A 27,996-nucleotide genomic window follows, 5' to 3' on the forward strand; every position below is an offset into this window, starting at 1 on the left:
CAAAGACGTGGCGAGGGCGGGACACGAGAGCCCGACCCAAGCCAGCGTCGGGTCACACACACCCTCCCTTGCACGACGGGATGTGACACTAGGGCCAGGGAGCGCGTTCGCACAGCGCGAGCACAAGCTGCTGTTGCTGTCGGCGCCCTCCCTCCCCTTGTGCCGCTGTCCGTTCGCAAAAAAGACGCACTTCCCCTCTTGCCGCAACTCAAACCAACGAGTCGCGCGACGTGTGCGGCACGTTTCCGGCGCGCTCGAAACGCGGCCTTGGCGCGGCTGAGTCGGCCAACCAAATCGCGGGGTGTGACGCGCCAAGGCATCGCCACGCATCGCCACGTATCGCCACGCTGCTGCTGATTCGCGCTTCGGCAACCAGTCCGACACGGATCGTGCAAAATGATGCAAATGCTCGCTGTTCGATATTCGATATGCCAACTGCCGCAGGCGAACGCGCCGGCATCTTCCGACGCCGCCAGGTTCAAATATACAACAGAGTCTTTCCATGCCCCAGACGCAAATGCTCTCGCAGTTGCTGCGCCAATACATCAACCCCAAGCTTTGCAGCTTGACCCGCGATGCGATTGAGACCCTCATGAAGCGCTGTGAGGGTTTCAATGGTCGCAACGCTGCTTCCCATGCTGCTTTCTTCGAGGCTCAGCAGAGCCGTTGCGTGCTGTCGGCGTGCGATGCACTGAAGCAGATTCACTGTTAGATCGCTCTTGGGCTCATCGAGCCTCAGAGCCCAGCAATGATTTGGTGGCCAGTGCTGCATTGTCTTCGCCATCCATAAACCTTGGCTCCATCCCCACCCACCCCGAATCCGGTCGCCTCATTTACAGCCTCACGTCCAACTGCGACCATGCTCGCTTCCCATGTCCATAACTGCATCGATAATATCGCTCTACTCACATGAGCCAGCGCAGCGGCAATGACTCCTGATGCAATGTTTGGTGATTCTAGGTGCTGGATCTCGTTCGGCAACTGCTCATTCGATCGGGAACCGAATTGCTCGTCAGCACCGCGCCAGTGCTTGATAGACTCGATTGCATTGTCCGGTCGCAGCTTTGGCTCACCTGATGCAAGGTATCCAACCCCCTGAGCAGAGGTGGGCTCACGTTCTCCATATCGGCATCAGCGGACTGATACTCGGTGATTCCAAAGGATCCCAAAAGCACGTATCTGCGCAAGGGAGAGAAGAGGGCGATCAGTACGCCACGAAGCACTGCCCAAATGCTCTGTCGGGTGCCCTCGATAGTTTCGCCAACAATACCAACACCGAGCGCATGGCGATTCACTCCCAGCATGAATTGCAGCGACCACAAGATGAGCAAAGACACACACCTCTCTGCTTCGATGTGCTCAAAGAAAACCTTGGTCCATTCAAAGGCGTGCTCTGGTGGGACCTCGTATCCAATTGCCACAACAAGAGTGCCAATCTCGTCTTCAGGCACAAGTATTGGGCAGCTCCGGTTTGAAATCCTACTTCGGTCGAAAGAGCCCCCAGTCTGTGAAGTACGACATCGGAGAGGTTAGAGCTTCTAGCTCCGTCCGATTGCTTCGGTGACCGAGTTGGCCTCACTCTGGCGAGATTGGAGCTCAAGCGCAACTTCGTCGACGTACTGTATCAGCAAACGGAGCCAAAATGTGGCCCACGACCCGAACGTTAGGATATCTGGAGCGAAGATACAGCTGTCCAGCGCCATATGTTCCAATCAGAGCTCGAGATATCTTGAGTTTGCGGGGATCCTTGTCGTTTGTGACAATATCTGGGGACCACTGGATGGAGATACGAAAAGAAATACCTCGGAATCAGTAATCACTCGCCTGTTTTACCAAGCCGGCGTTGCACGGAGGGCAGGATCGTTTTGGAGAATCATGAAACCAGCTTGCCCCAGGGTTCGAGGCCAAAGACCGTGCCATCAAGCTGTCGGATCGACGGCACGGTTTCTACCTGGATCATGGGCCGGGTCCAGAGACGCTCCTTCTGTGCCGTCTCGAATGTGTCGAGTGCAACATCACTCTCCTCAACCTCATAGTCCCGACCGAGGTCGACGGAGTAGGGCCAGATATCCTGTTGATTGCCAAGAGACAGACATAATCAGCTCGGATGCATGTGCGTTTGCTGCCCAGCATCAGCGCAATCCGGGCTATCGACAGACGCCAAAGCCACCATACCATTTTTTGAGAGATGCGCTGGCGCAGATGCTGCAGGGCCGCTCTGCAGATCGGGTCTGGCGGTTTTCAGGCCGTGGTCTTGGTCGGCCCTGGCCATGCGACCCTGGTCATCCGGCTCGAGCCGGAGGGAGCCGGAAGGAGCCGGATTGGCTGGCTCGTGCTGCTGACACGTGAACGCCCTCATGCCTCCTCCAGCTTCATTCCCAGGCAGCCGCCCGCACCACCCAGCTGGTAGTCATCCAACTCCTCCCTCCCCAGCATCAGCCCTCCATCTGGCTCTGCGGCATCCCAGACGGCACCGTTCCGCGCATCGGCGCCACAAATCTCACCAGAAGCCAGGAGCAAGCAGCAGACAAGTGTGTCTCGCAGTGGTGTCTATCGCCCTCGAGTGAAGCCAGCATCCCAAGGTCATGTCCCGAGCGGCCCTTGGAGCCCAGTCCGACAGTCCGCCAGCCCGGATCGTCCTCGATAATCTTGCTGGGTCTTCCGGTCTTGACTCACTCCAAGGTGCCCAGAACCGCGGTCTGGTGAACATTTTGGTGCCTGCAAGCTTTGTGCCATCCATTCTGCGTCTGCTGTCAGCATCGGCGACACTCAATCCGCGAACCCCTCCACAGCCGACCCCGGATTCACCTTCGCTCTCTGGATCTGCACGCGATGGCAGAGGCCTGAGACCAACGCCCCCAGGCTTGCGTCGCTCCACCACACCTCCTTTTGCCGAGCAGGATCTCGGCCGGGCACCATCGGCCAAGATTCGCCCAACTGGAACTGGCCCCAGTCCGAGCTCTCCGCTCGCCAAGACCCCAAAATTTGAGCGGCTGTTACGGCTCTTGATCTGCGTCTTGAAGCTCAACCTTGCCATTTCATCGCACCCGAGGCAACCGTGGCTGACGCCTCCCCTCGACCTTATCGCAAAACAGATCTCGCTTCTTCGAATCCTCGCAGACTCGGCTGTGGTCGTTCGGTCGCTTGAAACCCTCCACTATCTGTGGCGATTCCTTTCGACATCGCTCTCTAGACAAGATTCTGCTCTCCACGCTCTCGTCTCGCCGCACGCGCTGCCGCCTTCTGACACCCGGCCCGGTGATCTGAGCTGGCGCCGATACCAACAGCAAATTGCAGTCTGGCGATCGATTTTCCTGTCCATAAGAACCTCATTGGACCTGGCCAATCTCCTCTATCGTGCACGCATCATCCGGCTGCCACAGCGGATCCATACCTATCGGGCACTGCAAAAGTGGCTCATGGTCTCTTGGCTTGTGGTTGCTTTATTCGATCTCTCGGACCACATTGTGGATATGTACCTGATCTACAAGAACTGTGCCATGATGGGACAGCAGCTCTCGTGGGCCAAGGGCTGTCTGGAGGGCGAGAAGCAGATCATGCTCGAGGAATGGTCCCAGCATGCCCGCTATTGGGCCGAAGCCTCCGTCAGCTCAAACAAGAAATTAGCCGAACTCTTTGGGGTCCTCATGCAGCTCTACGAGCTACAATACCCGGCCGACCAGTCTGGCAGTATGCCTTTCCCGCTCTTCAGAAATCTCTGGGGATTTGTGTTGATATGTTTGGAGCTCTATTCGCCCAGCCTGCCACTGCTGGTCAAGGGAGCGGCGATTCCGACGAACGCATGAATCTCCACAGCAGAACGGCGGAGATTCTGCTGTGGAACCAGCGGGGTCTCGAGAGCCCTGGTCGATTCACGAAGGTGGTGTATCCCTATCATGAAGGAGGCGTGGATCTACAGTCGGTCCAGAAAAAAAACGGGACACTTCCCCTTTCTGGCTTCGGATGTCTGAACCCCGCTGACTGACTGTAGGCCCAGCGGGCAAGCCGTGAGATTGTTTCCCGTCCTGGTTGGCAATCGAGTGGTTTTGGTTGGTTTGGGAAGCATGGTCTTGAATACACCCGGTCGATCTCCTGTGGCGATGATCGACTGGCATACCGAGATCATGTTCCTTGAGGCATTGATGTCTCGATGTGTGAGTGTGGTGCATTCACTCGACCCTCTGGACAACTCCATGGTTTATCGATATAAAGATGGTGCTGTGCTTGGCCATGAATGCAATGAGTGGGTGGGTGTATTCAGGTTCCAGAAAAAAACACTGTCCTGGTTAAAACGGGGGTGACCCGTTTCATTTCGGATATGCTGTAAAGCACGATTCTGTGTTATTTTGAACGAGGTGTGCAAAACAACCCCCCTCAATGAGAAAGTTGCCGTTGCCGCCCATTGCTGCCATCTTGCCAGCAACACCATTGCTCTGCTAGCTACTTGTTCCTGGTTTGCCGGGCTTCCCGTTGCCTTGACTACAAACCATTACATCTTAGTAGTGGGGGTAATACAGCGCCCCTAGACCCTCTTCCACACCATGACGTCATGGAGAGTTTGGCAGCCAGATTGATCCACAAACAAATCTTCATAGAGCAGCCAGATGCCCTCTTTCTGGGCGTCATCAACTCCGTTGGAAACTGACTGGACGTCATAGAGTGTCGGCTCCCCAGAGAAGGTGTTAAGTACGGCAATCTTGCGTCTTTGCTCATCGTCATCCTCCATCGTTGGCGCCAAGGTTGAGGCCATCACAGTTGTTGGCCCGGCCGACGATGCCTTGTTGAGAACAATTCTGGATTCATCCCAAGAGATCCCGCGGATCGAGTGAATGTCGTTGCCAGAGATGGTGTGAGTCCAGATGCGCTCAAGCTTGCGCAAGCTATAACCGCGAAGCTCCAAAAAGCTAGTATTGCTGATGGTACTCTGGATTTCTACCATGATGGCGAAGCGTAGAAGATGAACTCGAACGACGAGAGCGCATCCGTTGGCAACGTCGCTACAGACGCCGAGCTGCGAGCCATCGCTGGCGTTTCGGAGCGTGATGAGATACGAAACTGGTGCTCGAGTGCCTTCTCGGGCAACATGGTTGAGAGTAAGCACAACCACGGCCGACTCATTCAGGTCCACAGAGTGAGCCACACTTTTGTGCTTCCAGAGCATCCTTGGAGTCAGCTCTGGCGACTTTGGATCGTGCACATTAGGAGGGTGTTTCGGCCGCATCTCAGAGACGACTTTCCTCTGTATACCCGACGCTGTTTTGCTTTGTGTTGCTGGGCCTGTCTTGCTGAGTGCAGGGGCAGTCTCCACATGGGCCAAGTCGACTGAATCGGAGTGCAAATGGTACAAACTGAGCCCGACCTCTGGCGAGTCGCTTGGGCTGGCCGCGGCTGGAGCAGTCACCACGAGGCCGTAACTACCACAAATCCGACCGGCGATGTAACGTTCCTGCGAGCCTTTGAATCCAATAGAACCAAGGGTGCGCTTTTGTGTTTTCGAATCCCAAAAGTAGAGCCTGTCTCCGAAGCTGTCACGGAACCCGATGATGGGCGAGCGGATCGACGGAACAAATGAGTCACACTGCTGCAGCTCGAGGGATGAAGCATAATCCTGCCCGTCGTCTTGGAGTAGATTCAGACACACTAGAGGCGGATGGAGGCTGGTCGAAGACTGCTTTCGCTTGCTCCGCCCCTCCATTCCACGAAAATAGCAAATTTTGTGGGTGGAGCCCGAAGAAATGGGCTGGGCTGCTGCCGGCGTCGTCGCGACGCCTGTGACGGTTGGGGTCGCTGCGGCATTTTCGTGAGAAAACCAAGTGCAAGCCAGCCAGGACGACGGTGCCTCGGCATCTGGGAGCATGGAGCAAACAGGTTTGGCGGCATAGCATCCGACGATGAAACGTCGATTGGCGCATGGCATCGAGTTGAGCTTGGCGATTCCGGAGATTATGGGGGCTCGCTGTAGCTTCCTGCCTTTCCAGAGGCGGCCCTCTTCCCAAATCACTCTGCATTTGGCCAAGGTGGCCCAAGTTTCGGTGCTCAGTTTGATGGAGTCGTGGAAAAATCGAGCTTTGATCACATGCGGTCGCCAGAGCACCTCATCGAGCTCTTCAATCTTGTCGTAAAAAAAGCCCGATACTCGGCACATTTTCTGAAGATCCTTAGGCAAGAGCCGGCCAAGAATTCGGACCAGAACGGCATCAGGCAAGCGCTGAAAGGAGTCGCTCTGTGAATTGAGAGCCTCAACACTCATGCTGGCGATGGGTTGAGTTGCAGAGTGAATGTCAACTGAGTGCGTCAATATGCGGCGTTGATGGCTGGAAAAAAAAAAAGAGCCCAATGGTCTATATAAGATTCCTCCTCTATTCCAGAGTGAATTCACCCGGTGAAGCGGTGGGAAAGGAGGCTGAAATACTCGGTGTTTTTCAGCCGTACCTGTGTCTTGTGAAGAGCCGTGCAGATAGCAATCGAGCACCCCTGGTCCGATAGATAGATTCTGTCCGGCAAGCGTCTGGGATTAAACCGCCCAAATTGAAACGGGACAACGTATATCTCCCAAGTCAATGATGTCGATCGATCACCGGGCTAAAGGATGTCGATCGGTCCTCACACTATTGTGATATATCGACCGCAGAGAATATTAAAGTCTGGTGCGGATTCTTCGGGACCAAGTCCCAGAAAGTAACCTTCCTATACGGTAGGGTCGGCGTGCTTGAGTCCAAAAATGACGATATGTCCCATTGTCTACGCTATAAGCCCAATTGAGATCGAATCTGGATCACAGGCGACGATCGATTCGGTTGGCCGGTTGTGGTGCGAGTCGATTGCAACCGATTCCGGCGGGCCAGAGACGAGCCTGAATTGCTACGCATTGTGTGAGAAAATAACAGCTTCCCAAATGAAACGGGACACCCTGCTGTGAGTCAGGGTTGTCGTTGTTTTCTGGTCCTGAATACACACCATTCATCACCCACCACGACCAAAGAGCATGTTCGCGATGCCTGGAAGCCGAGCGACTCCAGAAGGTCGACTATCTTGATACCGAGTAACCATGGGGCTGTCCAGATGGTTGGGTGCATCCAGATGGTTGGGTGCATCCAGATGGTTGGGTGCATCCAGATGGTTGGGTGCATCGAGTGCATCTAGTGCAGCTGGTGCATCTGGTGCATCGAGTGCATCGAGTGCATACAATCACATTCCACATCCAGTGCATACAATCACACTCCAGCATCACAACATCAATGACAATCGATTGCTGCCACGGGATATCGACTGGGTGTATTCAAGATGATGCTCCCGAAGCCAATGAAAGCCAAGTGATTGCCAACGAAGACCCGAAACAATCTCATGGCTCGTCCACTGGGGCCAACAAAAGTTCAGCAGTCCTCGGGCCTCCGATGCCAGCGAAAGAGGGGCACCGTCCCATTTCGTTCGGAACAAGCCGTACACTTTCTTCAGGGGAAATGGGACACTAGCCCATGACCCATATGTTGGTGTGGTATCTGATGGCTTGCGTCCAACAGAGCCATGTGCAATAACACGGATCACCTCCGAGTGAAGACTTCGGGATGCTCTCCGTCTCCACAATCGACCGTGTCCCATTTCGCCTTGGGAGTGTTACAGGCAATCCAATAAAAAACGGGACACCCGGGTTTTTGACCATTCATCGAATATTTTGTTACCCAATGTTATCGCGCGCTGGCCATGACCATTCGCCACACATCCGACTTTCGCACCGCCGCATTGCGATGCTACGCCTTCATCCATAGCCTGCGTAAGGTCGCCTCCATATTCAGTGTATCCAAGAGCACCATCCATCGATGGCACCGAGGATGCAAGCTGGATGACCCATCCCGGGTCCCAGCTCGCAGATCCACTTTCTTCGAGCAGGCATGTCCAGTCATTCGCACCCTGATTGAACAGGACCCGTTCCAGACTGGTCCTGTGTTGCTATGCAAGCTCGAGTCCATCCTCCAGAGGAAAGTATCACTCTCACTCTGCCACACTGCCATCCACCGAGCAGGTCTCTCACACAAGAGGGCAACACACCTCTACAAGTCCAAGCGACTGGATGAGCGAGTGGCACAGTTCAGGGACCAGGTCCGCTCCATCGACCCACGACGATTCGTTTTTGTCGATGAGACAGGGATCAGGAGATCCATTTTTCCTCTTTACGGATACTCGCCGAAGGGTGCTCCGCTTCGCCAGCGCAATCACATGAAACACAAGTCTGTCTCGGCTGCATTTGCCATCAACCACTCTGGTGTGCTGCATCGCATGTACATCCCCACATCATTCAAGACACACTCGATGGTCGAGTTCTTTGAGCGAGCGAGCTTCCCAGACGACTCTGTGATTGTGATGGACAATGTCAGCATGCACAAGACAATGGCTGTCCTGGACTGCATCGAGCGCCGAGGATGGTCAGTGATCTTCACCCCACCTGCCTCGCCCGACTTCAATCCCATCGAGAACTTCTTTGGGATTGTGAAGCACCAGTACAGGAAGGCAGCAGCGCTGAATGCGTCCGAGGGGTTCAGAGTCGGGATGGTGACCCTGTTTGAGTCTGCCGTGCGGAGGGTGCTTCCAGATGTCTTCCCACGGCTGATTGAGCGAGCGATGCGCTTCTGGGGTTGAGTTCCCTCCAATCAAGCCGCCATTCTCACGTTCACATCCCTGGCTTGAACCTCTCGGCGATTTTTGAACAGGTCACTTCCCCAACCAGCCCGCAAAGACGGGCTCCTGCTCTCGGGTATAAATGCCGCACCTTCGTCCTGCTACTTTCTTCCCTCATCTCGCCTTGATCTGATCATCGCGCCATTGTGCGATAAAAAAAGTCTCTGCTCTGACCAGTACCACTGGCAGGCATCCAGCATCCTCTGCCCCCATGCCTCCGAAGCGCAAGGGTACCGGTGATGGCTAGCCTCGGCCACCCAGGCCCAAGAAAGCCAAGTCACAGTCGGAGCCTGTCTCTGGTTCGTATTCTGACCCCACGCATGCTTGGTCGTCTGTTGCTCCGTCGCTCACCACCACTGCTTCTGCAGATCCAATGGATGTCGATCCCACCGAGCCTGGTCCATCTACTTCCTCGAGTACTGGCAAGCGATGTCCCAAGTGCGATGGCACCGATCACGAACGCTGCAACACTAGCAAGTGTCCCAAATATCACCCCCTCAAGAGTTCTGTCGTCCCACTCGTGGATGGAAGGTCATCCGCCCCTCAGTTCAGCTGCTTCAAGCAGACGATGGATGGCTGTTGTCTCAATCCCGCTCTCCGCGACAAGATCCAGGCCACCGTCGAGGCCATGACCCAGATCCAGTTCGAGGCATCCAGGCTGCTCAACCTGCACATCCTCCGGTGCATCGAGCAGGATCTTCCCGTCCCTGTCATCTCCAAGTCCACCCCTGCTTTCGTTCGCCAATGCTTCACGATTGTCGAGGCCGGTGCCCTCTCGCCGACCGGGGACAATGAGAAATACAACGAGCATCTGGTCGCTTCCTTTCGCGACTACCAGACCACTCGGCACGCAGACCTGCCTCCGGCCCCTCGTCTGCCTGATGGCGCTCACAGTCAGCTTCTCACACTGGCTGTCAATGCCTATGCCACCAACTGCACCACCCACCTCAACCTGGCCTACTGGCGACTCCTTCGCCGCTTTTGTGCTGCCGTCTTCCCAGCCAACAAGCACAAGCACGAAGCCATCGAGGCCTGTCTCGAGCTCTTCGAGAAACCAGGGCAGACACCACCCAAGGCCGATCTCGAGTTCCTCTACCCGGACTTTGGCCACGTCCTGGACGAGTTTCGGTACAGCAACGACCAGGACCGCTTCCGGGCCCTCCATCGCCTCTCACACCATGTGAGAATCCTCGCCCGAGACAAGATGCAGGACGATGTCCACAAGTGGATCGACTGTGACATGCCCGCCCTCCGAGTCACCGAGCTGCAGCGCCAGGCCAAGCTGGACGAGCTCACTACCAGAGGCATTCCCTCCGACGACAAGAGGTTCACCAAGGCCAAGTCTGAGCTCGGCACCACCAAGTCCAAGATCAACAAGCTGGCATCCAGACTCAAGTGGGCCCTCAAGCAGCTCGCTCTCGACACTCCTCCGGCCGTGTGCACGATGGTCCCTCTGTGCACTGCGAAGGCCAAGTACATCAAGATTGACACGGCCACTCTCTGGGATCTCCTGGGTCCAAAGAAGCGCCTTGGACTCACCAGGGACAAGCTCAAGGAAGAAGGTGATGACGGCATCAACAACCAGGATCGTCTCTGGCGCAGTTGCTTCAAGCTGCGTAGTTCCCTCTTCCAAGAGCGGGTCAGGGACAAGAAGCTGTTCAACTACGAGATCAGCACCGATGGCATTGGGTGCACCATCGGCCTCGTCAAGTTTTTGCCTCGAACCGATCACACCGAGACCATCGAGCCTCCTCCGACTGCCGAGCAGCGTATCCAGGCCCACATCGGCAACCCAGACCCCGATCGCACCACTTGGATTGGCATCGATCCTGGAGTCGGCTCCATCTTCACGGCGGTCATCCAAGCACCGGGCCACCAAGACGAGGTGGTCTCATTCTCCAATGGCCACTACCAGCATATGTGTGGCCATACGTCCGACACCAGGTGGCACAACACCATGAAGTATCGACTCAGCATCGAGACCTGGATGTCGACCACCCCCTCGCCCAAGGTGTCGTCCTCGGAGGCTTTCAAGGTCCATCTCACCCATGTCCTGCGACCGGAGCTGCGAGTGCAGCTCGACTTCCACCTTGGCAAGAAGGCCCGTCACCATCGATTCACGGGCCACAAGAGGCGCAAAGTGGCCGTCGACAAGATGTGCAAGGCCGTCCTGAGGCACGCCCCGATACGGACCGATGTGGTGATCGCCTTTGGCAATGCGTCATGGCGACAGGGCAAGGGCTATGCATCCAGCCCTCGGAGGCAGCGGTTTGCTCGGTACTTTGAGCAGTTCGAGCACCACCGTTGCCGGCCCAATCACCATCATGGAGGCATCAAGGTGGCCTCGACGAACGAGTTCAACACCTCGCAAGTGTGCTCCAAGTGCCTGGAGCCAGTTCGGTTGGAAGGACTCGATGCGCCCAGTGTTGCGAATTCCCACTTTGTCAGGAGCTGCAAGAATCCCAGCTGCCAGACAGTGTGGAATCGCGACGTCAATGCGGCGCGCAACATGATCACAGTGTGCAAGTCGATTGTGGAGATCGGAGAGCGACCGGCGGTTTTCACTCGGAGGCTGCCAAAGTGATCTGTTTTATTTCTTGTGGCTTTGCTTGACGCAAGCACAGCACATACTACATGTTCATGGAAACGGCTATATTGTCCCGTTTTTTTCTGAATAAAGTGTACTGTCATTTTGCGCGGGAAAGCCGGTTCCCCCATACCGCGCTCTCACTCTGCTTCGAGTGCCGGCGCTCGCGCGACGTTTCTTTGACTAGAGTCCCCCTTCCGAGTCTACCGAACGTATTTCACTCAGATAGACGCTCCGCGTCATTCGAGCGATGATGAATGCTGCAACAGGTGACCTGCGTTGTGGGTTTCTGCATTTATTGTGAACCGGCGCGTATTGCGTCTCTGGCTGTTCGAGGGCGGGATTGTCACCATGACTGATCAAACGATTCGACTTGTCCACAGACGCAGCACGCACTGCTTCGGGCCGACGCAGACCTGCCCATACACAGAAGCGACCAAAGCCACGACCTTCCGGAAAATTCAGACTTGACGGTCACCCCTCGGCGGTAGTTTTTGTTCGGGACGATATTGTACAGAACTTTGATTGTTCCTCGTTGGATCGTGTACTTGCCCCTCGCACGGAGGAGTGCTTTTCAGTATACGGGGATGGAAACTATTCTTGCGAGATGAGCCAGATCTCCGAAAAGAAAGCAAAGACATCCTGGCGCAACTCCAGATTACCTCTCAAGCCCGGTCAGGAACGCATTGCCCATGAACGAGTTTCTCTACCCGCACAGCCAGCTCACGCCAGAGAAGATGCGAATCCACAGAGCAGTCCGCAAATGAACCAAATCATTCTCAAGCTTGAGCAACACCTTAAAAAGCGGAGCAAAAAGGCCATGCGTGAGGGCTTATCGGAAGCGCTTCATAGAAATGATCCATATCGAAGTCCGATGAATCTACAATCAGCAAAATATCTGCCTCTCGAGTGGTTTGATGATATCGAAATGGACCCATACACGCCGCAGGAATGGGTCGGTCTCGGTGGAGATGATGGCGGCACTCCCGCCGTGAGTCGCTTCTTCTTTTACCCTGAATCTGATGTCGACTGGCAGTGGCTCTCATGTCGCGTCATTGGATACGACGACACCCTAGGACTTTTCTCGATCAAATGGGAAAATTCAGACCAAGTCAAGTTGGCAAAACGCCTCAACATTTGCTTCAGAGCCGAGCGAATGGATAAATTCTACTCGCGGATCGAGACCGCGTTTCGGCTGCGAAATGCCGCCCATCAGCAGGTGTGCTATCTCCGTAACATCGAAGAGATGAAGAGCAAATATCGCCACAAAATGCCAAAACGGCTCAAAATACGGCTTCTCGATGCTGTCAAAGACCATGTGAGCATGCGCAACCTGGCAACGCTGGTGAGTTCGATTGCACTCTCGTCCTCGTCGCGGCCGTGGCTGTGGATCGCTTGGATTCACACCGAACGCTACCTATAGCCAGCGCCATCGCCATCGGTCGATTGAGCCCGAGCCTGAGTCTGAGTATAGCCGCTCACAAACGCGATTTGTGCTCTGTATGTGTATAAGGAACACTGCGTTTTAGAAATTGAGACGGACTACACCCTGAGCATGAGGAGGGCAGAGTACGACCATGTGAACGGACCGTATGAAGCCACGCTCCAGCAGATAGCAACTGCCACTTCCGAAAAGTTTGCAAAACTGGCTCTTGAGAAATCTGGCGCGAACCAAGATGACATCCAAGATAAGCTCTATAAATCCGTGGCCCTTTCAACCCGAGAAATGTCAACATACATGTTTCTCGCCAACGCCGAAGTGCAGCGCACTATCATCGACATATTGGGATCGCTCCGAAATGTATTCAGCGACTCGGATAGATACTTCCAAAAACGCTTTGAGCTGCCGCTTTCCTTTTATGCATTCTGTGATAAGCTAAAGAGTCACGTAAGCTGTGTCCAAGTGAAGCTCACCCATGAGTGGCCCCACGCTATTGCAAGCCGGATCAAATCACAGCTCGGGGAGTACTTCAACTTGAAGGAATCTCGTGATGTCGCCCACCAAACAAGTCGCTGCAAAGATTTTCTGAGGATGGTAAACCTGGTGATGAAACAGCAAGCGAGCGCCTGCGCTTACGATGGGCTCAAGTTGTTCCTGAAGATGTTCAACGTGATTGTCCGGGATGATCTGTATGCAGGCCCGGAGAGACGTAGCTCTACCCATGGAGATATCCAAAGCACATCTCTCTTCAATATCTGCTACGATATTCAAGTGCCAACAGCCGTGCCCGAAGCGCCTCTGCCACTACCCTGCGTTGTTATCATCAAAATTTCTGTCAGAGATATCTCTGGAATCTACTATTGCACCTCCGACGTTCCAACCGAAAGAGACAACGCCATCGGTCTTGATCCGCCCCTCGAGTTACTCGAGAGTGCCATACTAGAGCTCTTCACTTTGCCAAGAATCTCGACCAGTAACAGCATTCCGACAATCGAGTCTCTTGTGCTTCCGTTTCTGGAAGTCCTCGAGCCAAATACCATCACACTTGACTACGATGAGCCCCTCATATTGGATGGAAGTCGGATCTTGCTGAGCCTCATCCGAGAAACCTACACCAACATAAACTCCCTGGTCAATCAGTACACGGCTTACGAGTTCCTTGTGCAGGAGGAGTTGTCCGATGAAACGTTTCAGAACGCCATCCGCCATATCGACTTACTTCGCGAGCTTTTGTCGAAATACCATGAGGCAACAACCACCGTGGGCCACGTTTCACTGGACTATGTGCGTTATCCCCCTCTTGTGGTCGACTGTGCGGAAATCAAGAAGACACTTGGCAGTAAGCTGCGGGAGATATATGGAAAAATAGGAATTTTCATGAGCACACATATCCAGACAAGCTGTCGAGCGATATGCAAAGCCTTCCAGCGACTCTACGACGCCATTTCTGTGGATCCGGCACAAGACGCAGAGAAATGGAAAACTTTTCAAAACTCAGTGGCCAAGTCGATGGAGGAAGGAAATAGATATCACAAAAAGGTATGATACGATATATATACTCTGCGCGAGTTTTGATGTATGTCTGGAGCGATGGGGGTATCTGGGGCTTCGATAGATCCTGGATGCGCTTCTGCCTATCGATAGTGTCCCTGATTGATTGAATCGTGCTTCGCCGGCAAACTTGAAACGCCACTCCTTGGCCATCTTGCGCTCTGCATGACTCGACGCGACAAACACAAACCAACAGCTGAAATACCTGAAGCAAGTCTGGGATTTGCTTGAGGAGTACAGTGTCTCGTTTTCGGATGAGATCAACACTCAATTTTGGGAAACATGGGCATGGCCAAAGCGCTTGTTCTCGGAGGTCGAAGAGGCCAATCATCGACTGGAGGAATCAAAACGGCACATTGGGCAGCAAATAGAGGTCGATACAGAGTTTATCAACTCGAGCGTCGCAGCGTATACGTTGGAAATTGATCAGCATTTGCGAGAGAACGCGGTTGATTCAATCGAAATCATGTACGCTCGAGTCCAAAGTCTCCGACACAAAATCGACAAGATTGGGGCTCTTGTGCTCAGTGTACAAGAGCGTGGAAAGCTCATTGGGCTCAATCAAGATATGTCGTTCAAGGCCTTTGCCGAGCTGATTGAAGGCTTCAAGGCGTATGAGTACCTCTGGAGTCTTGCCGGAGATATTAGAACGTTGTTGGACAAATGGATGGACTCGCTTTTTATGGATCTAGACTCCAAGTTGATTTCTGAAAGGTTTTCGACATGGCTTCAGGGAACGCAAACCCTCCAATCTCTGTTTTCCAACGATCCGCGCTCGACTCAGACCATCGCCGGGCTGGAGCAATCTGTCAAAGACTTCCGGCGCTACATGGACGTTATTATGTCGCTGAGAAACCCAGCACTGAAGCCGAGTCACTGGGAAGCGATCGAAAAGGTGGTCGGGATATCATTAGAGGATCTGCAGACTGTTACACTGCGTGCTGTTATCAAGTTGGATATTGAATTGATCAGCGACATATTATCCGATGTCAGCAAAAATGCGAGCGTTGAGCATATGCTCGAGAAATCGTTCGACATGATTATGGCCGAGTTCTCGACCATCGAGTTGACTGCGGCAATGACCGCTGATGAGAAGTTTACCGTTGTCGGAAGCAGTCAAGTGACTCTGTCGATATGCGATGACCATCTAATACGCCTGGAGCAAATATTCAAGCGAACTCTTATCCAGCAACTTCGTACTCGGGTCGAAAGCTGGGCGAAAAAAGTCCTCCGTACGCAGGAAACCATAGCAGCGTGGGCGCAGTTTCAGCATGAGTATCAACGCTTGCAGGCGGCGCTGGCTGCTGGCGGAATCCAGGATGCACTCCGCAGAGCCAATGTAGACAACTTTCTGGGCGTCACCAAAACAATGCAGCTACTCTCGGACTTTGCATCCAAAAACAAAAAACTCTTGGCCGTGCTGTTGCGGACAGAGCTCCTCGATATGATCAACGGAGCTTTGACCAGATGCGAGTCTGTCCTCGCCAACGTCCGCGAGATCTTGGACATCAAGCGCAAGTCATGCCCCCGCTTCTATTTTCTATCAGATCTTGAGTTGATGGAGGTACTGCGCTGCAATTCACCTGAGCACATTGGGTCTCACATCACATCGGTGTTCTCCAACGTTGCTGCCGTCGTCTTCAAGTCAGCCGATCAAAAAGAGACTGGCGGTCTCGACCCTGCCGAGGAGCGAAAGTCCGTGCTCTCGCATTGGACAGAGACGACGTACATGTCCAAAAGCACGAACGACACATCATCTGAAGCAGGCGACGACAAAAGAGCGACTGTTCTTGGGGTGGAGAGCCACGAAGGACTATTGTTGGGCTTTCAATTCGAAGTCCCACGCTCAATCGCCCTCGAGGACTTTATTTGCATACTCGAGCGCGAAATCCAGAGCAGAATTTGGACATCCATCAAGGAGTTGCTCGGTGAAAACGAAGACGAGCCCCTTACACGGCTGTACCATCTCCACCCCATCCAGAGCATTTTGGCGGTGCTGATGGTTCGTTGGACCCGGAATATCAGTAGCGTCATTACCAAAAGCATCGAATCTGGACTGTCAAACTATCGCAAAAAGCTGCAAAAGGACCTCGAGGTGCTGGTCCAAGCAACACGAACCCGTAAGCCCATGTCGAGCCGGGTGACTCTTGAGATACTCGTGACCATGGTGGGATATTTGATCGACTCCATTGATGGAGTCATCGCTGCCAACGTCACAAGCACCACGCAATACGAATGGACCTCCAAGCTGCGGTACCACGTTGATCACGATGAAACAAGGTTGCTGGTACGGATGATGGGCACCCAGATCTATTACGGATTGGAGTACGTCGGTGGTCATCCGCGAATTATTATGACCCCGACAGCAGTCCGCTGCTTCCGCAATCTAGTTCAGATGATTGGTCTCTCGGCCAGCCCGCTATTGCTGGGACGATCAGGGGTCGGAAAGACCGAGCTCATCATGGAACTGGCAAGCTTTGTTGGACTGCGATGTGCAACCCTCAGCTACGCACCAATGCTCACCGAGTGCGACATTCTGCGGCATTTCTACGGCATGCTGGCGACAAATTGCTGGATGTGTGTTGAGAACCTGGAAAGCTATCAGTGTGAGCAGCTGTCGATCTTCAGCCAAATCGCTGGCAGCTTTCAAAAATCGCTGCAAGCCGCGATAAAATCTAAGCAAACAAGCATTATGTTCGGGGATTCGGCTTTTCCGTACAACTCCACGCCGTGCTTCTTCTCCACCATGACGACAACGAATTTGAAGAACTGGACGCTCGTATCCCCGGATGTCAAAGCCCTCTTTCGCCCTATTGCACTAACCCAGCCACACACACATGTTATAGTTGAGGGTGTCTTGAATGCACGCGGGTTTAGAATGGCCAGGCAGATTGGGAAAAAGATGGCCTATTTTCAATCGGTTTCGAGGATAATTTGCGGCTCCCGCATCGAGATGGAACTGCAGCTACGACGAATCAAGGTCATCTTGGATGCCGCAACCGGCTATTATGAAGAGACTCGCACGGCCACGAACGAACTCAAGGTTATCGTACGGGCTTTGCACCATTATTATCTGGGCCAATTTGATGTTCCAGATCGAAACGTCCTGCTTGAAATCATCAATGATCTGTTTGAGGATCACAAACACAACGGTGAAACACTGCTCTCAGAAGAGTCCTGGATAGCAGCCTCCAAGACTGTCGGAAACATCGTGATTACCGACACCTTCCGACACCTTCTTGGCGAGTTTCATCAGACGCTCGAGTCATTCAATTCAGTCATCATCCTAGGACGAGTATGCACCGGCAAAACAACACTGTGGAAGACCTATTTGGAGATCAGCAACGCCCAGCTCATCGAGCGCGAAAGGCGGCTTCATATATCTGCCTCGCATCACTTTCCCAATGCTGCGGGCAATGTAGATTGGAGCGTATTCGAAGCCTCGCGCGAGGTTCCGGCGGAAGGACAATCGGCTGGCATGACCCGTGAAGTCACGCAAGAAAATGAATGCGACAATACCGGCGATACTGCCGATATCGACGAAGCACACTGGATCGTCTGGGATGGAACAATATCAAACATGAGAGATCTCAATCTCATGCTCGTTGCCGAGAATAGCCGCTATCCTGTCAACGGACACGATGAGATAATGAGGCATGGAAACGATACAAAAATCATCCTAGAGACCCGAAGCATGGAGGGAGTCTCTCCATCGATCGCTGGTCGGTATGCCATCCTCTCGGTCGCCACTGGCCATGTTGTTGACCCAGCCTGTGAAATGGAGGCTCGTCTGGCCGTTTTAGCCCCAAACTTTGATATCCACAAACCTCTGTTGATGGTCTTCCACAAGATCATCTTTATGCCGCTCTGTGATCGGGCACAGCAGGCGAAAGTTGGATTTTGGAGCGCAAACAGGGTCATCTTGACGCAACAAGTGATGCAGCTCTTTGTCGCCATGAGCAAGCTTGTGACCGACGATGGTCATGAGCGCATGACCCTTACAGAACAATCAGTCTGGTGTCTTGCCTCGATGATCTTCTGCACTGTATGGACTGTCGGTGCGTTTGTACGCGACGAACAGAGAATTGAATTCGATCGCGCTCTCAAGGCTATGATTGAAGGTAGCGAGTTGGCCAAGATCGAGGATGAGCTCGGTGTCCCACGTGGACAATTTCGAGAAGCAATCGGCCTCCCCGCCGAACACACAGCATACGACTACTACTTTGACGAGACGCTGATGCTTTGGAAGCCATGGAAGCAGCTCCACGGGGGGCAATATTTTTCCGTCATCGACGCCGGCTGCCCTGAAATGGCTCCGACGGACGAGCTCCTCAAAAGCGTCTTTTTCGCGAACGCTTTGTTGGATAGTGGCCTCCGACCCATCATGGTAGGATGCGATGGTGTCGGAAAAACGAAGACGATGATGTCGTTTCTTAACTTTCGCCAGAAGCAGAGAGGCGAAAAATGCATCGTGGCATCGTGGAGTGGGAATCTTTCCCACACAGACTTTCGCCGCACAATTGAGCAACAGCTCTTCAAGAAGCGCAGGCGAGCCTTTGGAAGCGTGGTGCCGCTGCGGCTCTTTGTCGATGACCTCGAGTATATCCCGGACCAGGCCCTGTTTGAAGTCTTGCGGATGTGGTGTGAGACCGGCGAATGGTATGCTGCAACCGTAAAGCCAGAGAATATCCGCATCGAAGATATTAGTTGGCTCGGGTGTGCAAATACAGACGTGGGCGACTTTCAGCAGCTGTCAGAGGCCATCAGACGCTACGTCTTTCCGCTCCCTCTTAGCGACAAGTTTGAGCCAACGCTGTCGGAAATCGTCAAGCTTGAGCTCCGAGCCCTTCGGCCCCAATTCGCAACCGAAGAACTTGCTGAAGTCATATTTGTGATGTCCTCGATGCTTCTCCGATGGGCACGCGATACCCTGAAGCCTTCACCACTGACTCGCGGTCTGATCTTCTCGGTAGCAGACATCCACCAAATAATCAGGCAGCTTCACCGATTCTTGGACATATCTGACGATCTCAACAAGATTGTGGCCGTGTGGTCTTATGAATGTCGGATCAGAATGGCAGACAAGCTCGATCCCGCTGGGCGACAAGTATTTGAAGATGCCCTTGGAGAAATTGTACAGCGAGCATGTCCTCCAGGGATATACAGCGAAATGCTTACAATTGATCATGCACACCACCGCCGTCTGCAAAATCGAGCGGACGATGGCGCTCGACTGTCCGTCCACGGCTCACGACACCGCATTCACAGTCGGCGGCAGAGCTGTCAGAGTAACTTTGCGTATACGTTCGAGCCGACTTCGATCGAGTCTGTTTGTGCATTTTCAGGCTGCGAAATGCCAACAAGTGAGCTCAAGCAACGTGTTGGATGCATCCTTCACCCAGATGGAGTCGACCAAGCCTTGCGTCTGGCCCACAAATTGAAGGCACACCCTGTCCACGTCTTTCTTGTGGGAGAAGAGCATGATGATAGAAGCAACATCATCGAGTTTGTTGCTCATTTGAACGGCGCACGATTCAAATGCTATGAGGCAATCTGGGACGACCAGATCCTGGATCAGTCTATCCAGTGGAGAGCAACAATAGCGTCGCTGTTTGAGGCTGTTCTCGAAACTTGGAAGCACATCTACTTTTTCATCGACAGTGCCGATATAAAGGAAGGATATCAATGGAGTGATTTGATATCGATCATGAAGCTTGGCTATACGCAGGAGTACTACGCAATGTCAATGACCCAGAAAAACATCGGCTCCTTAAAGCGGCACCTCCAGCGCCACAGTAGCCGCCGGACATCGAAAGATGAGGAAGAAGAGCTTCTACCAGAGTTTGCTCGACTGATGCGACGATACATTCATATCATCATTTCATTTCACGATACCAGAGCTGGCACAAGCTCCAGCCTTCTAAGTGCCATAGGACTCTTATCCACAAGACATATGATTCCAAGTTGGTCCTCAGCCACGATAGCATGCATGACAGAAACTGCGATTCAACAGTCGCCACATTGCTCCGTCATCGATACGGTGCGTGAGCTCGTGCTCGAGTTTTTTACCAGTGCGTATAGGCAACTGACACTGAAACGAATCCCAAGCATCAAGCCGGTGTATGTTCGAACAGCTATCCGGCTATTTGTGCTGTTCTTTTGCTCCAAACACGAACTCCTTAACCAGCAGTACGCAGCCACGACCCACGCGATCGAAGGAATCGATAGGGTTGTGAAGCTGATAGACAGAGTCGAAGAGGAGTACACCTTCTCCCAATCCGAGTTTGTTCGAGTTTCGGAGAAGACCCAGCTGTTCTTGAAGCGGATGGAAAATCTGCGGGAAGACCTTGACAGAGTAAAGGTTCAGCAACGGAAGATGACAGATGAGGAGGCACGGCTCGGCACCGACTACGAGCGGTTGATGGCCACCCTGGCGGTTGAAGAGGCCAAAGTTGGACCTATCCTTTCGGCCTCTGTAAAGTCCGTCGAAGCTATTCAGAAGGGCGAGCTCTATGAGATTAAAACAATGATGAACCCACCAAGGGCCATCCAAGTGATCGTGGAAACGCTGTGCGTTATCTTCAAGATTGAGCCGAGAGGCTCAGAGTCTCTTTGGGAAAGCGGCAAGCGCTTCCTATCGGATGCGCGCTTCATCCAGAGCCTCACCTCCTTCGACAAGGATAGTCTGACAACTCCAACGGTACTGAAAGCCGAAGCATATCTCTCCTCAGCAGACCTGACCTCCAAAGATCTATCCAAAGTCTCAAAGTCCATTTCATCGATCGTAGCATGGATCCATGCGCTCACAAAGTACCACTATGCAATGCTTTCGCTGCTGCCCTCGCGCGAGGCCGCGGCCACGATGAAACACAGGCTCGTCGCGATCGAGGAGGAGATGGGGGGCAAGACAAAGAGCATCGGCGAGCTGGAGAGTCGGCTGAAGATCATGAAATCCGAGTTTGATTCGGTGATCCGCGAAAAGGACAGTGCACATCGCCGCTACAAAGATGCTGAGAACAAACGAATACTGGCCTCGAGGATCAAAGATGCCATCGCCACGTCACTGGAGCGTCACGAGAAGCAGCGAGAACGGGTAAAATCGATGGTGGACTCCTTGATAGCAAACGCATTGCTGGCCTCTCATTACATTGCGTATCTCGGCCCGATGCGTCCGAGTGACCGCCGAGCAATCTGGTCGGACTGGGCGCAGCTCCTGATAGATGCAGGCGCAGTTAAAAGCGAGGCCATCCTGTCCCTTTCGGAATTCATCACAGACGGCAAGCCCGCAGATATGTTTTTGACGCTGGGACTTCCAGAGGACCCTGCCATGCTCGAAAATTACCTGGTCGCCAAGTATCATGACCGCTACCCAGTTCTGATTGACGTCGAAAATCGTATGGAGGAATGGATCAAAGCACTTGAACGCGAGAGGAAGCCTGTAGTACTGAATGATCCCGATAGTCTGTCGATCAGGGAGATCTCGTTGCTTATCAGCGACAATTCCGCAGTGATCATCAAGACCCTTTCGCGCTTTTGCAACCAGTATGTTCACCTGCTCACCAAGCATCGGTGCATTCCCAACCTCGGACGCCAACGTCTGAGACTGCTATCCAACAGCGTCGATATCCCATCGGACTTTCGAATATTCATTGTCCTGAGTGCAGCGCAAACTGCATCCATGGTCGAGACTTGGACCCAGCACACCGTTCCGGTACAAACCGAGCTGGATCACTCCTCTATCCAACGTGAAATCTATCAGCAGCTGCTCCAACAGGAGGAACCCAAGCTAGGCGAGCATATATATCTGCTTCGTCTCGACGAATCCAATCGACGCAACAAGGTCCAGATGATGGAGAAACGAAATGTGGATCTGGTTGAAAAAATGTGCATCGACGACGTCACTGGCGGAGAGCTCTACCGCGGTGTCCTTGAGAACGAAGAGCACACCCGTCTGACCTTGACTACAAGCGGGGTCCGGGTTGCTCCTGAATTTAATCTGGTTTTTCGACAAAAAACCGAGTGGCTCGCCAAGGTGTCGACCTGGCTTTGCGACTTGTTTCAGAGTATCCGCAAGATCGAGGTCCTCTCGCCGCTCTATGCACTCTCCTTAGGTTCCTTTTTGCGAGTGGTCCTCCCATCGATCAAGGGAATCGGCAATGGCCGCGAGCCGGAGTGGAGTGAAATGAAGGCCAAACTCGCCCTGGCACTTCATCGACGCTGTGCATCGGCACTGAGTCACGGAGATCGAATCGTCGCTGCATTTTTGATCATGCGGTGGCTGGCTCCGACAGACGATCCTCATCTGCAGATCAATGATGCCGAGTGGCAGTTCATGCTCAATGGGGCCGTTCAGCGCCAAGGGCACAAGGAAGTCCCTGGCTTGATACAGATTCCCAATCCGTCACCCACATGGCTCGCAGAGTCCAAATGGAAACGAATCCTGGAACTCTCCAAAATGGTGCCTTTTGCGAGGCTGCCTGAAGAGTTTGTCCAACACGGCAACAAGGCAACCACCCCCCTTACTGATCAAAGCTGGGAAGATATCTTTCGAGCCCTGAGCCCGAGCCTGACCAAACTCCCTGCCAAGTGGGAGGCAAGCCTCACCAAGTTCCAGAAGCTCTTAATTGTCCAGTGCATTCGTCCGGATGCCCTGAGCGAATGTCTGGAGGACTACATACGCCAGACGATCGGACAGGAGTACCTTGAAGACCACTGGGATCCGATATCAGAGCAGTTCCCGCACTCAGGTTCGGGAGTACCTATGGTTGTGGTTTCGGACAACTTGGACCTGGTTCCTTTCGTGAAGCGCTTCGCCGCCAAGAAGAAAAAAGCGGGTGCATGTGTCTTTCTTTCTGCAGCAGAGAAAGACATCCGAAGCAAGTCCGAGCAGCTCCTCTCCGACGCCATGAAACGGGGACAATGGCTTGCTGTCGTCTATGATGGCCAAACGGTCGTCAAGCAAATCCTCGAGACGATCTGCAAAAGGGTGGAGACAGCCACGAAACCAACAGTGAGCACCGTCGGTGGCCACAGGACCAAGTGGGCAGTGCACAGCCAATTCCGACTCTGGGTCCTGACTCGCCCGAGACTCGAGATTCCATCCCACTGCTCGCACCAGGGGGTCATAATCCACATAGACCACATGCTTGGCCTCAAGAGCCGATTTTTTGAATCCTTTTCGGCCGCACTGGACCATTTAACACCAACCGAATTTGCTCCCTCAGTCATGTACCGCAACTTTCTGTTCCGGATGGCGGCTTTCCATGCCGTCGTGCAGAGTCGATCGCGGTATCTTCTTAGCGACCTTGTTGTTTCGTATAGGTTTGGAGCTCAGGATTTCCAAATGGCGATTCGCAGTCTCCGCGAGCTGTTTTCGACCTTGGATCCGCAAATTGCAGAGAGGAAAATCATGGGGCAGGCATGGAACCTCTTTGGAGATGGCAGCTACGGAGCAGCAATAATCCATATCAAGGACTATCACGTCATATCGACCCTCTTTCTTGAGCACATGATGGCAGACTGGTCCAATATCGAGCAAGGCCCCATCCCTCAGCTTGCGACACTCAAGCCCGTCTTTGAGCACATGCACAAGAATGAACTCGATGCATGCTGGCGCTACATCCAGGACGCTGCTGTTCGGGACTCGCCTGGATCTTTTGGTCTTTCGGACTCTATGATCCGAGGATACAACGAATGTGTCTCAAAGACGTTCCTTTCCTCCGCAAGAAGCTTGAATGATGATGGAATCGACCAGGCCCAGGAACCAGATTTTGAGCGAATCAGAAGCACTGCAAAGCTGATGATCGAGAGAATCAAAAGTGCTAGCGAGTGGATGTCGGAGGACAGCAATCTTGAAGTTGATTTACAAACACGACAAAATCGCAAGTACATGATGCTTCTCCTGGCGGAAAACATTCGAGCATATGCGAAATTGGTCCGCACGATCGTGCAAAACCTGATGGAGCTGGTGGAGCCCTCAACCGAGTTCTTGTCGTCAACTTTGTTCGCTGCAATTCTCGAGGGATTTCAGGGAAACTGCGTGCCAATACCGTGGAGACGAATTGCGTATCGCTCGCAGCTCCCCCTATCTAAATGGATCGACGATCTCATCAGCCGAATCGATTACATGCAACGCTGGAGCACAGTCGAAAAGGGGTCGGAGACGCTGTCGGTCCACAACATGATTGCATACGATATCAGTCGGCTCTTCCAACCAAAGCGTCTTCTCATGGGTAGGTCCCCGCCGTGCTTGTCCCGAGACCCTATGCTAAGCCGCTGTTATGTCGCTACCGCACCGCGAGACGGGAGCGCAGTGCCGACATCTCGAGGCTGGGTCGATTGAAACTAACCCACACATTGATCACTGCAGCAATAATGAATGACCACGCCCTGAACAATAACGAGCGCCTCGAAAACATGGAATTGGAGTCGATGATTCTGTCGGGGAGACAAGCCAAACCCCCGGCCGTAGGCTGCTATATCACGGGACTCTACCTCATTGGCGCATCGTGGGACTTTGCTCAAGGCGTCATGCGAGAAACCAAGGGGGGCGAGCAGTACACCTCGGTCCCGTGCGTAAGTGTTGCTGGAGACAGCGTGGGGTCAGTCGAACCAAGGGAACGCTCGGGGAAGCTCGACGGGGCAAGCATCATTCTGACGCCTCCTTGCCGTGCCAACAGGTGTGGTTGCAACCTGTCTCCAAGCCCAACAGCATATTCGGGAGCGAGAGGAGCGTCATGCAGCCGCGACCGTTTAAGAAGTACCCGTGCCCGCTTTACATATATAAGCCACCTACGGAGGAGGTGGATTGCCTGGAATCCACGGCAGACGCACTCTTGATGGAGTTTATCGACATTCCCATCGAAGGCGCGGTCAAGGCGTGGATGAAGCGGAATCCGTGCATGGTCTGCGAGCCGCCCACTCGGATATGAGTGGACGCCCGACAGCATACCCATTTTGAAAGAGAACACACACACACCCCCCCAACACGGTTCATGGCCCGCGCGAGATACTTTGAGACCACAGATCATTTGGTCGCTGTGATCGGAGATCTGGGTGTCTCGATTGTTTTATTGCACTGAATGCAGCGTATGTACACGCGAGAAGATCAAACATAGGCAGGATAACGTAGGGCAAGCATGCGAAAGAGCAGGAGAATACCGATACTGATCGAAAACAACATACTCTCCGCCAGAAGCCACGACCTGGTCAATGTAACCCGTGCCGATTACCAGGGAGAGTGCACCTCCGCCGAGCGACTAGGCATTCGCTCCGGAGCTTGCCATTTGTGCTTTCATAAATACAATCCGTCTGCGGAGATTGGCCGCGTAGCTCGAAGCGCATTTCCACACGTGGCCGATGCTGTCGAGGGCCGGAAGAATCCACTTGCCAATGTCGTCGATCCCGGTCTTTTTCGCATCTGGGCTGAGCAGGATCCGGGAAAACTGTTGGTCTTGGAGGAGCACGATCGGCGTCAGGGCCAGGAACAGAGCACTCGTTGGGGATGAGCACAACTCGATTGGAGCAATCGTCAGGAACGAGGGGGGCTGCCCTTGAAAGACTCGTTGAAGGATGTGGCAGTGCGCACGGTAAGCATGCAGGCATATTTCGCCCGACGTCATTGTCTTGGCTGACGAGAGAGCAAAGAGCCTCTCTGCTCCAGTGTTTCCGCGCTCACGCTTGGCCCTTTCGCCGTGGTGCAGCAGGACGAGCGCAGCAAAAAAAGTAATGTGGGCGTTGACACAAAGGCTTGAGAGGGGCTTCTGGGCAGGCGTGAAGTAGTCCAGGCTTTCAAAAAACTGGAAATCGGCCGGCAAATTCTCACACCATGAAACCAGCAGCTTGTGCAGCGCGTCGAGGCTTGGTTTCTGCGATATAATCTGGTGCAGGTTGAAGATCGTGGGATTTGCGGTTTGCGGAGTGATTTCTTCGGGAGTCCGATTGGTGTTATGCCTGATGATCAGGCGCAAGATGGCGTTGAGCTGGACCAGATGGAGGGCCCCGTCGACCGGGGTGTACAAATGATCTGCCTGACTACCTTCCATGGCTCGAGGCGTGGTATCGTTGAAGACGGTGTTGGCGGGATAATCTCGCAAAAGCAGCCAGGCTTCCTCCATTTGGAAATGATCGGTACGTTCGTCACGGCCACTCTGGATATGATCTGCGTTGCGAATAATATCGATGCACTCGGCCTCGTTCAGCAACAGTGATGTTCCGCCACCGATGCTCGAGAACGAGTCTGAAAGCAGACAGCCCCACCAGGTCCTAAAGCAACCACAGCCGAACGAAAGGTCAGCAAAATCGTTGCAAACCGATGGGTTTGCAAGTTACGGTGGAGAGGTCCCGACCAGACCATGGCGGTACGCTTAGATCCTATCATCTAGTGGCTTTGAGCGCCAAACGCTGCACAGACGGTGAAAGGGCTTATGGATGCAACATCAAAGGCAGCGGCCGTATGTAGTCTACTATGCATCCATCTACCCAGCATACCTTTTCAGTGCTCTTTTGGATGCAAACACGGACGGAAGCGTATGGCCCATCACGGAAGGCAAATCTTCAAATACGCCTTTGTCAGGGTAGCCGAAGCGCTGAATGATTTGACAGGCCGAGCCTGGAATATACAACCAGGACCAAGCTCGGTAAATTTGATGTTCCTCAGCGAACGCCGGATGAAGGCCAGGAAAGAGGGGATCACATGCGCCCTTACCGACGATCGCCCCCATGCGGGCGACGTTGCCGTTTCCGTAGCTGACTATGGACAGGAGTATCGATCCGGTGCAGACGGCGATGTGGAAGCTGCGCAGACTTTTAGCTTCAGATTGGTGAATCTGGTCGTACGCTCGCAGGGCAAACAAGTGGCTGGCATCCTCGGGAGAACTCAGAGGCGGCTGGAACAATAGAGGATGGCGCGAAAAAAGACATCCGATCGAATAAATGGCATTGAGCAAAACTGGGTGGTGGACGTTCACCGGGATCAGGTCAGCGAAAAAGGATGTTTCCTCGATGATAGGAAGTGTCGGGTGGAAATAGGTGAAAAAACAGTTGATTAGGTGCAAAAAGAACTCGCAGGGCAGCTTTGGCAGATCGATTGCGCTGCTGTGTTTGTGCTTCTGCGATGGAAGTTGGATCATGTCCTCGACGGTGGGCGGAAACAGCCTTGCAACGCATAATGACAAGCGACAACGGGTTAGAAAGTGCAGTCACCGATGTCTTGGTAACAGTCGCCACAAAACCCTTCGCCCCGACGATGCATCACCAATCCCTCGACGAGATTGTATTTTTATGCAAGTCGGCTACGCGATAGGCGACCTACATTGATCGTTGATCGGCGCCGTTTCCAGCAGTACCATTGTGGGTCGAGCGATGGTCTTGGAGCAACCATTCGTTTATGTCAGCATCGTGGGTCGCAATGGAAACAAGGAGGAAGACAAAGGACAGTGAGAATGAGTCAGAATGATGTTTTGATCTGCTCGCGGCAAAGCGGACCCAGGAGGAGCTGTCGTCCAGAGAGCAAATATGGAAAGGCGAGGAGGTGGGATCTGTCGGTTGCATCGGTAGGAAGTGGATTGGGGGGGGCAGTCACCCGTCGCTGCTCTGCTTAAAGAGCGTCCATACCTGAAACCATGTCCCGCGATAGGTCTCTCCTCAGTCGAGTTGATGGATCAAGGAGCGCACTGGGCCCCCTGAGACAAGGTTATTCGCACAGAGTGAGGAAGAGCGATCATCGTGAAGCCGATGGAGGTGA

At 53.5% G+C, this 27,996-nt stretch overlaps 5 protein-coding genes across 5 annotated transcripts; 2 read left to right on the plus strand and 3 right to left on the minus strand.

The window, feature by feature from the left end:
- Positions 1-397: 397 nt before the first annotated feature.
- On the minus strand, positions 398-2,239 carry BJ171DRAFT_506446 (uncharacterized protein). The gene is made up of 7 exons (XM_053111129.1): positions 2,176-2,239; positions 1,952-2,071; positions 1,621-1,776; positions 1,342-1,505; positions 1,074-1,179; positions 910-981; positions 398-691 (listed from the first exon to the last, which is right to left on the minus strand). Exons 1-7 carry the CDS (start codon positions 2,176-2,178, stop codon positions 479-481), a joined length of 834 nt encoding a protein of 277 aa, XP_052966269.1. The 5' UTR covers positions 2,179-2,239; the 3' UTR covers positions 398-478.
- A 169-nt stretch (positions 2,240-2,408) lies between these two features.
- BJ171DRAFT_506448 (uncharacterized protein) lies at positions 2,409-4,036 on the plus strand. The gene has a single exon (XM_053111130.1). The coding sequence runs from the start codon at positions 2,586-2,588 to the stop codon at positions 3,804-3,806; it is 1,221 nt and encodes a 406-aa protein (XP_052966270.1). The 5' UTR covers positions 2,409-2,585; the 3' UTR covers positions 3,807-4,036.
- Positions 4,037-4,234: 198 nt separating this feature from the next.
- On the minus strand, positions 4,235-5,680 carry BJ171DRAFT_506451 (uncharacterized protein). The gene has a single exon (XM_053111131.1). The coding sequence runs from the start codon at positions 5,219-5,221 to the stop codon at positions 4,523-4,525; it is 699 nt and encodes a 232-aa protein (XP_052966271.1). The 5' UTR covers positions 5,222-5,680; the 3' UTR covers positions 4,235-4,522.
- Positions 5,681-12,023: 6,343 nt separating this feature from the next.
- On the plus strand, positions 12,024-25,183 carry BJ171DRAFT_599370 (dynein heavy chain and region D6 of dynein motor-domain-containing protein; the record flags this gene model as incomplete). Its single annotated transcript, XM_053114928.1, has 9 exons — positions 12,024-12,605; positions 12,774-14,040; positions 14,200-14,240; positions 14,449-18,639; positions 18,784-18,911; positions 19,047-19,386; positions 19,531-24,484; positions 24,622-24,827; positions 24,932-25,183. 9 exons carry the CDS (start codon positions 12,024-12,026, stop codon positions 25,181-25,183), a joined length of 11,961 nt encoding a protein of 3,986 aa, XP_052966272.1.
- A 213-nt stretch (positions 25,184-25,396) lies between these two features.
- Positions 25,397-27,967, minus strand: BJ171DRAFT_120582 (uncharacterized protein). Its single transcript, XM_053105550.1, has 5 exons — positions 27,867-27,967; positions 27,565-27,619; positions 26,959-27,407; positions 26,742-26,862; positions 25,397-26,516 (listed from the first exon to the last, which is right to left on the minus strand). Exons 1-5 carry the CDS (start codon positions 27,874-27,876, stop codon positions 25,511-25,513), a joined length of 1,641 nt encoding a protein of 546 aa, XP_052966273.1. The 5' UTR covers positions 27,877-27,967; the 3' UTR covers positions 25,397-25,510.
- Between the last annotated feature and the right edge of the window lie 29 nt (positions 27,968-27,996).

Source organism: Polychytrium aggregatum (assembly GCF_025602895.1).
Source record: "Polychytrium aggregatum strain JEL109 chromosome Unknown BJ171scaffold_20, whole genome shotgun sequence".
Lineage (NCBI taxonomy): Eukaryota > Fungi > Chytridiomycota > Chytridiomycetes > Polychytriales > Polychytrium > Polychytrium aggregatum.